Consider the following 12,250-nt stretch of genomic DNA (forward strand, 5'->3'; position numbering starts at 1 on the left):
GAATACCTTAGGATGTAAACTAACAGAGGGGGTCCCCAGGGTTTCAGAGGAATACCTTAGGATGTAAACTAGCAGAAGGGGGGTCCCCTAGGGTTTCAGAGGAATACTTTAGGATGTAAACTAACAGAAGGGGGGGTCCCCTAGGGTTTCAGAGGTTTCAGTTCATGGTCACTTGGATCTATTGTTTTTAAGGCTGCAGTGAGGCAGTTCATCATGGCAGAGGACCTAGCAGATAAATGTCACTCAGCAAGGGGACAGGGGTGGTGAAGAGAGAAGCAGGGGATGGGGGTTCAGTATACGGCTCAGGCACATCCTCGGCTTCCTATCAATTGGCCCTACTTTTTGAAGACTGCATTATAGGCTGGCCACCAAGACTGTTACGTGGGTTTTTGGGAGACAGTTCTGTTTTAAGCTTTACAGTTACCAGTATTTATTCAGGAATATTTATTGATTGCTTGGTGGTAAAACAATTGAACCTTACTTGTGAATAGAATGTGGGCTGTTTGGCACATTTTAGAAACATTCTGAGAAGAAACTGTAACAGCTAGGGAAAACTCTCTCACTTGGTAAGCCATGGTCTTGGGGAAGTCACCAAGTTTTTGAAGTTACCAAGGATTTGAAGGTGCAGAGTTATTGTAGTTTTTTTTCTACATATACTTTAGGCCTGAGGTTAGTGGTCTCTGTTTTGTCTTATTAGCCATTAGCATTCTGATACTTGTTTAAGAGGCATATTGTTAGCTTATCAACAACAACGTTTTTATGAGGCCTTTGAAGGACATGTTTGTAGTCTAATGGCTTCTATTCTGTCTTAAGGAGGAGGACTATCCAGGAGCTATTCAGCTGTGCCTGGAATGTCAGAAGGCCGCCAGCACTTTTAAACACTACAGCTGCATAAGGTACGGCAGTATACAAATTTTAACCTGATTCTTTTGCCAGTCATTTTTGTTTAGGGCTTGTTCAACATATGCTTTTAGTAAGCACTGAGGCTCAATATGGAGTCCTTGGTTTAACATTGGTGTTCGTTGGGCGCTACAGTAAAATAGTGTGCAGCTGTTAATGGTATGTAGAGCAGAGAAGATGCTCTCGTCCTGCCCCTTGTCACCCCTCGAAACTCTTGCTTCCTATCTTTCCCGTCTGAGTGATGTGAGTTTTGTCCACTAACAGGGTGCCGGGAAATCCGCTCCCATCCTTCATGTGTCCTTAAGGACTATTCCTCTAAGCCAGTGGTGCTCACCTTGGTGGTCATGACATTTCCCAGTGCATGTCAGATGCTTGCACTGTAGATTATTACAGCTGCAACATTACAGGTAGGAAGAGGCTGTGGAGGAATTGTATGGTGGGCTCACACACCATGAGGGGCTGTGCACTAAAGGGTTGCAGCATTGGGACTAAGCTTTGCCCATCATAGAAATATTGAGAGGATTATTGCAGTTTGTCTTAAAGGTTCAGATGGTTCAAATAATTGGTCTTTTGGAAATTTTAAATATTATTTCAGTTTATATAATAATCATCTTTGTGGTACTTAATATCTGTACTTTTACTGTGTTTTTCCTTTTGCTTGAAGTAGATATTTTAAAAAATACAATATTGAACTGGCTGTCAACTGTCACTATTAAAAAGTTTGAAAACAGTGCTTATACTTCACTTGATTAAGTGAATATAGAATTTCTCTAGTATGTTGACTATACTCAGGGAGGGACATAGAGCCCTGCAAAGATACTTTACTATACTCAGGGACGGACCTAGGGTTTTGCACAGATACTTGAAAACTTCTGACTGTTCTAAGTTGTGAATAGAGCCTAGAGCACTTTTCTGATATGTTTGTTATAATGGGAATAACTTGGCTTTGGAAGTGAATTATCAAGGCAGTTGTGTGGTCACTGAGTTATACCAGGTTTTTTCCTTTGACTGTAACAGGACTGTGGGGAACCATCTACAGTGCGGTCAGAGAGTACAAACCTTTCGTGTGCTCTTGCCTGGAGCAGATAGAACTAGAACTGGGTGTGCAAAAGAAGACAGTTGCCTGTGCACTAAAAGCGCTGAGATCTCACGTTCCTCTGAGAGTTACCTTTGGGGGTCTCCTACGAGGACCTGAAGTGAGAAGGGGGTGGGAGGTAGTTAGGCCAAAATAAAAGAGTTATGGATGAGAAATTACTGCACCATGAGTGAAATCTTAGTTTTAGAAATGCCAGGCAAAAGGAGGACTGAGAATATCTGTTGTATTTATCGACAAAGAAGTTATGGCCAACCATTTTGAGGTCACATTTAGGGAGGGCTGGCTGAAGTGTAGGTGTAAAATGAGGAAATTTTGTGAAAACACATGGAATTAAGAAAGAAACTTGAATATTTGAAAGTTGATGGAAAAGAGTAAGAATTGGAAAGTAAAATAGAACATAAAATGCCAAGACTTTGCGAAAATTGACTTTGCAAAGGTCACTGTCTATTACAGGAGGGAAGAGTGAGTATAGAGTTTGGAAGCAGGAAATTGAGGAAGCTGGTTAGCTGTTGAAACTATACTTTACTTTAATTAAATTCTTTTTTTTAGTTATGCTAAAGTAAATGTCTTATATAACAAGATTAGGCTGTAAAATGTCTGAAAGTAATTCAGAATTGGGCTTTTTAAAGTTAGCAGAAAGTGCCTTCCAAGAACTTTTATATATTAATGGTTATTGTGATACATGGAAGAGATGGTACCAGATGTGAAACTGGACGTGATCTGAGTAACAATCTGAGTTACCTTGCTTTGTCTTAGATGATGTGGTGTTTAGAAAGCACACATTGTTCGTAGACTTGAGTGCCGGCCATGTGTGGGAGGCTCGTCTTTTTCTCTGAATGGGTAGAGGTGCACAGCTCCTTCTAGGTGTCCCGAGAACACTGGTGAACGCTGTTGCCGCCTGTGGTTTATCTAAATGTGCAGTCCTGCGGGGCTGTGCTGGTGAAGCAGGCCCTCTGCCCTGTAGTAGCCCAGTCTGCTGTGTCCTGCCCAGCTCTGCCAGGCCTCCTTTTCACTTTGTCTTCTTATGCTACTCCTTGTCCTGCTTGGGAGACATGTATGTTTCTTTTTAAGAAAAAGTTGCTTAGTTTTGAGGTTCATTTATAGTTTTATATATTAACAGTTATATATTTATTGAGTACAAAGTGATATTATGATTCTCCTATATAGCATGGAATGACTAAATCAAGTCAACTAACTTGTCATGACCTCAAATATTTGATTTTCTCTGATTAAAAACATTTGAGTTTTATTCCTATAGCAATATTGAAATAGACTGTCTTCAGTTATCAGTGACGTTCAGTCTTTTGTGCAGCAGATCCTTAAAATGCAGAACTTTCTCTGTGTTGCTAAGGCTTTGAGTCCTGTGATGATCCCATGAATCCCCAGTTTTAAGACCATTTGATACTCTGTTAATTTTAGGAATTGTATTTAATTTACAATTGAATCTCCATACTTGAATTTTAAGTACATTTAAGTTTTTCATTCTTGTTGAATATTAGAGAATACTAATATTCCTATGTATGTATATATACATACATTTGGAGATGGTTGACCTGGAACTTGCCATGTTTGTAGGCTGGCCTCAGACTTGTGCTTCGGCCTCCTTAGTGCTGGGATTGAAGGTGTGTGCCACACACCTGCCCCCTCCCCCAGTAGAAATGTCTTTAAGAGAACTACTTCATTATTTGAAACATTTCTGCATTATGATGGGTTTTATTTAAATTTCAGTGAAGTTTGTATGAACCATGTAGCTACTTGGCCATGTCTTAACTTGGTCTCAATTGGTTGAGGGTTCTAGTCACATGACTCCTTCGTTTGAAATAAAATGGAAAGGTTGAGGTTGAGCTAAGAGGTCTGCTGGTCTGAGAGGAGGTACTCAGGAACTTCGGGATGAAAGCAGAAAAACTAGAATTCAGACAGCGGCCCTGTGTGGGAGACCTCACCTAAGATACCTGCAGTTTAACATGCACTATTCCAAGTGACACTTGGCTCTCAGTTGGCTGGCTATAGAAGAAAGGCTACAGGCGCCTCTTCTGTGTCTTTGTTGAGATTTGCTATGTTTCAGCATCCTTAATAAAATAAACCATAATATCAATTTTGTTCACTTTATGACTGACAGGGAACATTTGCAGTGTTATTTGAAACTCTCAAGTTAATTGACATGGAGTCATATAGTTGAAATTTACTGGGAATAAGATTCAGAGTGCGTTTATGTTAAAGTGTATCTGAATGAAGCATTTAATTTCTGTTTCACTTGAAATTTATCTAAATTAGTTTCAAGGAAAGTTATCCCGAAAGTCATAACTACTTTATTACTTTTTATTTCACTGGAGAAAAACTTCTTGATAGACTCAGAGAGCTCTGTCTTATGTGCTGGGAAGTTTGTGAGTTATCAGAACTAGTTTGTTGAGTCCTGTATTTTCATCATAGCACAATGTTTAAAGAATTCTTTATTCTTTTTTCTCAGACAATGATCTCAAAGGATTTGTGTACTTAAGTTATACAGTCAGTGTCCACAGTTTTTAATTATGGACACGTCTGTGCTGAGTTTTTTTTTTTTCTTCTTTCTTTTTCCAAATTTGCTGTGATTAAGAACCCATAAAGTTTGGAGATGTTTGCATATTTAGCATCCTTAGGCATGGACTCCAAGCTTTGTGCTGGTTGATTGTATTAAGTTAGGCAGGGGACTTGTGAACAAATTGAAGACAGAGATCCCTATAACCCAAGTCATCTGACTACTTCTGCTCTCGCCCACCTGCTGTGGAAGGTCGTAGAGACACTCCATGGCATCTCAGGGTTCTTGGCTTAGTTTTATAGCATTTGGAATTCTCTTTCCCATGAGCGGATTGGAACCCTCTAGGGTGGCTGTAAGCTAAGCAGACTAGTATTTTTAGGGATCATGGATATAAACTATAAATTTGGAATTCGATTTACTCGTATTCATTCTAAAAGTTTTTAGCATTTGCCCAAACCACATAGAAAGATGTGATAATTGAGAAACAGGCGCTTGACATGTATTAGACTCAGGAAATCTTAGAGCTGGAAGAAGTCTTTTGGAGTTAACCTACCTTATCTACAAACTGATGCCCAGAGATCTTAAGGGAATTGACTTGAAACATCTAGTTGTACTACTAGATCAGGCAAGATTCAGCACAGTGCTAATTATCTGTTTTGTATCATCAGATTTGTACATAGGTTTGATTTTTTTTTTGCAGTCTTCTAAGAGTAATTTGTGTGTGTGTGTGTGTGTGTGTGTGTGTGTGTGTCTGTGTGTGTGTGTGTGTGTGTGTGTGTGTCTGTCTGTCTGTCTAGAGCGGTTACATAAAAGCACTTAATTAGTTATTTATGGGTTTTCTCCAGTGATGCCTGGACTCACTAGAAGCATTCCTTCATTCTGTTGGGCTTGAAGATAGCTTTTAAAAGCTCTTAGCCTTCCATCTTAGAACCAGTGATTTTTTTTTCACCACAATGTAGCTTTTATTTTTCAAAATTTTTATGGGTAAATCTTTTTAATATACTTTAAGTGACTAAAATGGCTTGAACTCAACATTTCTAAGTGATACCTGAGGACTTCTTTAAAAGCTGCACAGCTAATTCCCAGTCCTTTATCACTAATTTCTCTGTTTATATTTAATTAACAGTCAGTTGTGGTCAAACTGCAGTTGGAGATTTTGAGAGCCTCTTTACTAAAATGAAATTGATTTCTAGATTTTATATTTATAGTGTTCTACATGCTGTTCACATTACCATGCTCACAGGAGAATGTTGCAGCTATAAAAAATAACTGCAATAAAACAACAGCTAGATTCACATTTTTATAAATAAACAATCATTTTTTTTTCTAGTGACTGAATGTAAATGAATTTAGAAATGCCTTCTTTTTCCTTCAGAATGAAACTATTCCCTAAAAGAAAGTGATTACTAGTTCTGCAATGCCATTATGCTGTCGTCCTTCTTCTGCGTCTCTAGCTCCCGCTCAGGTGGATGTTCCAACCTCATTGGTTAGAGGCGAGTGTCTGGGTTTAACCCTGTGTATTTCTCTATTGCTGAAGCACCTGCAGACCCAGGGTTTACTGTGGCTGCTGTTCTCCTTCTGTCTTTATGATTTTAGTTATTAAAGTAGAAAATGGGGAATAATTAATGAGTTTTCTTTGCATTGCAGATTTGACCCACAGATTTTTGTTACTGGATGTCCAAGTCAGGTAGTGAGTTTAGTCCTGGGGAGAACTGAGGAAATGACTGTCTCCCGGAGGCTTGCCCCTTGAAGACACAGCCACAGGTCCCATTCTTTAGTACCCTTGGGGACAGGAAGTGAGCAGAAGAGACTCTTGGAGAGAAGACCACCTTTAGGTCTGACAACTAGGTCGGTGTTTACAGAAGAGGTATTCTCGTTGTGAACCCTGCAAGCAGAAATGGAGGTTGGGAAAGTCTGGGGTGTGGTTAGGGAAGTGCACGCAGTCCTTGAGGATAAAGGACAAAGCATTGAAGGTGAATGAGAAGTCAAGGATCTCACACTCCTATGCTGACCTGTGCTTTGTCCTTATTTTTCGGGAAGTTACCAGAGTGTTTATTGAACATGGGGCAATAATGTGATTTTACTTCTGCATTAGGTTCTGCAAACCTTGCTGTGCTTAAGAACCAGGCAGGCAACAGCAAGGTGAAAGTGCAGATAGATACCTCAGGGAGTAGGGCAGGAGGGGCCATGGGCTTGGGAGAACTTGGCTCGTGAGTGTGTGTGTCGTTTTTTCTTTTTGAAAAATCTACATTTTCCTGTAAGTATTTCTTTAAGCAATCTTTGTGGACTCTACTGTGTATCATCCGTCATTTCTAAGTCATCAGCCCTGAAATTCTAAGTCATCAGCCCTGAAACACTGGGGGCCTAAAGATCTAGTTTCCTTACTGGTTTTTACCAGAAAATAAAACTGCCGGAACAACTGACTTCAGATGAAAATCTGCATATGATAAGCATTATATGTTTTTTAAAAAGTAAATTTTTTTCTGTGGGTTTGAACCTTTTTTCTTTAGACCATCAAAGACTTCATGATGCTGGGTTTCCTTTCTTGTGAATTGCTTTGTACCTGTATACTTGGCTCCCTGTGGTGTTAGCTCCTTAGCTTGCATTGAGAGACTCTGTGAGGAACTAGAGAAGGAACCCATGGAGGTGTATAGTATGAGCTTAGGATTGTCAGGGGTGCTTTGCTAATGACAAAAAAAAAAAAAAAAAGAAAGAAAGAAAGAAAGAAAGAAAGAAAGAAACGAAAAAAAATTATGAAAATTTCTTCTAGAAGCTAATGACATCAGAAATAAACTTTCTTCCCTTAAGCTACTAAGGTGTTTTTTTGATCTTATGGATGGTGAACTGTGCATTGTGATCCTCCCTATTTCCATGGGTTACTAGGAATTTGAGAGTCAAGCTTATCATTAGCAGATAACATTGAAAAGAACCTAAGATTTCACTGTGTTGAGCTAAATCTTTTACCCGTTCTTATTACTTCAAAACGTTTGTCAGTGTTCTTTGAGATTGAATTTATTTTATTGGGTGTCAGAGACCTTTTTTGGTCATATATAATTTAAATAGTATCAGCTTTACAAATAGGTTCCGAGAGTTGTGTGAACAGGTTGACTAGATGTGTGTGCAGCCCTGGAACTGGTGTGCGGTGGCCTGCATGTGAACCATGGTCACATCCGAAGCTTTCCAGAGAGTTCATTGGATTGTCCCCTCCCTTGAGATTTGTTATACATCCAGCCAGAGTTTGAAGAGTCAGTCTTGATTTAAAATATCGTTTGGCAGAATGACTAATGGACTCAAGTGCCCCCCCCCTTTTTAAAAATTTTATTTACATTTGAATATCGCCTTTGCCAAGTGTCTGTTGGAGCCATTTGCCATATGTTCCCTTAATTCTGTGTCCTGCTGGTGTCACGGTCTCCTTGCTGTAACTTTACAGTAAGGCATTTCTAGCCTCATTCCATGAGATTTTCTCAGCTGCTCTTAGCTCTTAAGTTGCCACAGAGACTTAGAAGCCACTCACTAGTTACTCCAAATAAAAAAGAATGTTTGCTTGGCTTTTGTTTGGTTGTTAGAGGATATCACTTTGGTGAGCACAGCATCGTAGCAGATAAAATCTCCAGCAATATGCATTCCTTTGTATTTTTACAACGTTTTAATTTCTATTTCTTTAATCCCATGTTGTAGAAATTAACTTTACTTGTGAAATTTTACATTTTATTTTAATTATTCCTCTTAATTTTAAAAATGTAATGAACGTTTGATTCTTCGTTCTCTATAGGCTCTTCTATGACTTCTTTTGTTGCCTAACTGTATTGCTTGTCATCAGTAGCATATCACTGCACATGCTAAGGGCACTGGCTGTTTATCCATCACCCATGGTTAGTTAGCATTTACTCTTAAAGATTGGCACCTCTAACTCTCTTCTGTTTGATAGTGAGCTGAATTCAAAGCTGCAGGATACCTTGGAACAAATTGAGGTAAGGAGCTTTAAAATAGGCTAACCAGCATTTTCCCTTCGTGGGTGTTTGTCTAGGCAGGCCCAACATATTTTCTATGTTTGTTTTATTTTTCTTGCTCCTAATCACTGTATTTAGATCTCTTATGTTTCATTTGAAATGTCTGTGTATAGTCAGATTAATTTACATGTAAACTAGATAATGTTCCTAGAATTAGGGGGGCTTAAAGCAGAATCTGAAAGTATCACTATTTCTAGAAATAGTGACTCTTCAAACTCAAGATAAATGTGTTGTCGTGTTGTAGTATAATAGAAACACTTTACAAATAACTGAATTTTATAAATTACTTTTCTTTTTGGATCAGTAAGTTGATTTCATTATGATTATTAACTGATAAAAACTTGAAATTGCAATTTATGCACTAACAGTGCTGAAGCATGCATGGGCAGTCCATATATGGTGGTTCTGTTGAACTTGTCCATATTGGGTTTCGTGGTCTAAGTTGATGAGGACGACTGACCAGATCTCTTCCTCAAGAGGGCACCAGATCTCATTACAGATGGTTGTGAGCCACCATGTGGTTGCTGGGAATTGAACTCAGGACCTTTGAAAGAGCAGGCATCTATCTCTTCAGCCCCTCCTAATATCATGTTCAGATCATTGGAAATGTAGAGGTGAGAAGAAAAAGGTTTATCCTGAAGCTTTCTCATCCCCCTGTTTATATTCAGAATCTTCCTGCCTTGTTGGCAGTCTTTCCAAAGGAGAGGCTCATTTTAATAAGCAATAAGTTACTGGATTCCCTTCACACCTTTTGCATTCTTGATTTGGGTACTGTTAATCATAAAAGTTAGAGTTTGACAATCAAATGACCTTTTGCGAAAGGAGTCCCTGTCATAAATGCAGTTGTTTGCTAATTAGAACAGTGTATGGTTGCCTATCACAGAAGGAACTGACTTCAATTCTCTAAGTAAATAGTGCTCTGAATATTTTTTAATGAGTGCTTTCTGTTGAGGATTCATTATTTATTCAGTTTTTTTGTTTGTTTTTTGTTTTTTTTTTCTTTTTTGTTTTTTGGTATTTTGAGTCAAGGTTTCTCTGTGTATCCCTGTCTGTTCTGGCACTTGCTCTGTGGACCAGACTGGCCTCTAACTCAGTGATCTGCCTGCTTCTTCCTCCTGAGTACTAGGAATAAATGCATGCACCACCACTGCTGAGCTCTTTATTAATTCTTAATATAAGATATTTTTTTCTGTGCATGTGGAAAATTATTTAAAAATGAAATCATTGAAATAGAAACCCAAAGTGCATTAAAAATGGAAAAGTTTAATTGGGTGTATATTTTCAAAGTCAATGTTTGGTTGAGAATTTCTTTTTCTTGATTGCAAAATTATTGTTGTATTTTTTTTGTAATTCCACACATCAGTTTATATAACTATGTAATTTTAGAAAATGTATACGGAAATATAAAGCTAGGAAATATTATAAAGTAAGGTCTTTTGAAACTAAACTTATTTTGTTTTTTTCTTAAATGCTAGATATAGATTTTAAGGCAGATAAATTGATAATAATGCTAATTATTTATATAAAACTTAAATATAAATCTTTATTATAGTGGATAATTTTAATTTACTTATACTTGGTTTTGACTGATCCAGTATAATGGTAAATAGATATTAATTATAAATGAAGGGAAGGCAGTTTTAATATTTTTTTCCTTTGCTTTAATAACAGTTTCCTCATCACCTCTTAACTTTTTCTGTTGATTGCATAGGAACAGCTGGATGTAGCTCTTTCCAAAATCTGCAAGAATTTTGATATTAATCATTATACCAAAGTTCAGCAAGCTTATCGACTTCTTGGAAAAACACAGGTTAGTTCTTCTTGTCAGAGTCTGTTTGTTCATTCCCGGCTGCCCAGATCTGAAATAACCACTTAGAAACTATATTATATAAATTACTGCTTGGCCAGTCACATAAGTGTATTGCTACCTACCTCTTATATCTTTGGTTAACCCATTTCTATTAATCCGTGTATCGCCCTGTGTCTGTGGCTTACCAGGTAAAGTTCTGTCCCTCATCCAGCATCTGTCTCCTGTGGGGCTACATGGTTTCTTCTTGACTCTGCCTACTCTCTTCCAGCATGGCTATATTCTGTTAAGCCATTGGCTGAAAGTAGCTTCTTTATTCATTAGCCAATACAGAAAGACCTCCCACACCAAGTTCTGAGCAGACATAGTTCATAATTAGGAACCTATCAACCTTCATGATCGAGTGTGAATATTACCAATGTGCTGTCCTTACAAAATTTCACTTAACAAAGTGCATTTTAATGCTTAATTTATAGGGGTAGCATATTCTTAACAGAGTCTCAGGGTGTAAATAATGTAACTGAAACATCCCAAAACTTTGCCAGGTTTGATATTTTCACAGTTTTATCTAAGAGTTTTTGAAAAGTTAAGAGGTTGAGACAGGAAGATTGCAAGCCCAAGGGACTACATAACAAATACCATACCTGTTTTCAAACAACCAGACAATCACAAAGGAAGGGAAGAAAAGTACAAACTAATTCAGTCAATGAGAGATTACATGCAGTGTTCTATACCTTGAGTCTTGGTCCTGTGATGTAGATCCTAATATGTGATTTTGTTTGTTCCTAGAGAGGCTAGCCTGATTCCCTCACATGCTGTATAAACTGTTGCTTATTGGGTACGTTTATCTGCCAGATAGGTCCATTGCATCTCACAGATTTCCCCAATGCTTGCGCTTGCCATGTAATGTACACTTATCATCCACAGTCTTCCATAGAAAACACAACACAAGGGTTGTGTTGTCCATGTCTAGAATTATACATTTATTCGCCTAACATTTAAACATGATAGACACAGCTTTTTGTTCTTTTGGTGCTACATTTTTGTAACATGAAGGGCTGGCTTGCTTGTTGAGGGTTTTCTGTCCTGTCCAGTTCCCACAGCTGCTTAGCCCCAAAGAAAATCACACAGAGATCTCTATAAGTTATAAAGCTGATTGGCCCACTAGCTCAGGCTTCCTGTCCACTCTTGTAGCCTATATTAACCCATTATTCTGATCTATTTCAGTACATGGCTTGGTACCTTTTTCAGCTGGCAGGTCACATCCTGCTTCCTCGGTAGTCTGCTCAGGACTGGGAGGAGTCAACTTCCTCCTTCCCAGAATTCTCCTGTTCTCATTGCATCATTTCTACTTCCTGTCTGGTTTTCCCGCCTATACTTCCTGCCTGGCCAGTCAGCGTTTATTTAAAACATGATTGACAGAATACAGACAATTCTCCTGCACCACGTTTTGGAAGGAAATTTAAGACTTTTCCAAATGTTTTAAATTGTTTAACATTTAAAATGCCTACTTTTTGTATTGTTAATTTCTGTATCATAAGCTGTGTTTTGGGAAAACTGTTAGAAGAAAGTCACTTGGTATTTCTCAGTAGAAACAGGGTTATGACTTTTAATTGAGTCCATAATATTGTTTTTGTTCATTAAATATACATCTGTACCTACCTACTGTATTGCTCTAGGTGCCAGAATATGGACTATCATATATGTTCTCTTCTGGTGAGGGATGCTGTCTTAGTTAGGGTTTTTATTGCTGTGTAGAAACACCATGACCAAGGCAACTCTTACAAGGAAAACATTTAATTGAGGGTTTGCTTACAGTTTCAGAGGATTAGTTCATTATTATCATGGTGAGAATGACAACACGCAGGCAGGTATGGTGCTAGAGATGTAGCTGAGAGGTTTTCTTCCTGATCTGGAGAAGG

The 12,250-nt window shown here is 38.2% G+C and overlaps 1 protein-coding gene across 2 annotated transcripts in view; it reads left to right on the forward strand.

The window, feature by feature from the left end:
• The window catches only part of Vps50 (VPS50, EARP/GARPII complex subunit), a 107,595-nt gene that overhangs the window by 23,625 nt on the left and 71,720 nt on the right, over positions 1-12,250 (forward strand). For both annotated transcript variants that reach the window (XM_005363676.2, XM_026787530.1), the window contains exons 9-11: positions 814-896; positions 8,440-8,482; positions 10,233-10,331. In XM_005363676.2, the coding sequence (XP_005363733.1) occupies positions 814-896; positions 8,440-8,482; positions 10,233-10,331 (225 nt within the window). The remainder of the gene's footprint in view (positions 1-813; positions 897-8,439; positions 8,483-10,232; positions 10,332-12,250) is intronic.

Source organism: Microtus ochrogaster, linkage group LG10, assembly GCF_000317375.1.
Source record: "Microtus ochrogaster isolate Prairie Vole_2 linkage group LG10, MicOch1.0, whole genome shotgun sequence".
Classification (NCBI taxonomy): Eukaryota; Metazoa; Chordata; class Mammalia; order Rodentia; family Cricetidae; genus Microtus; species Microtus ochrogaster.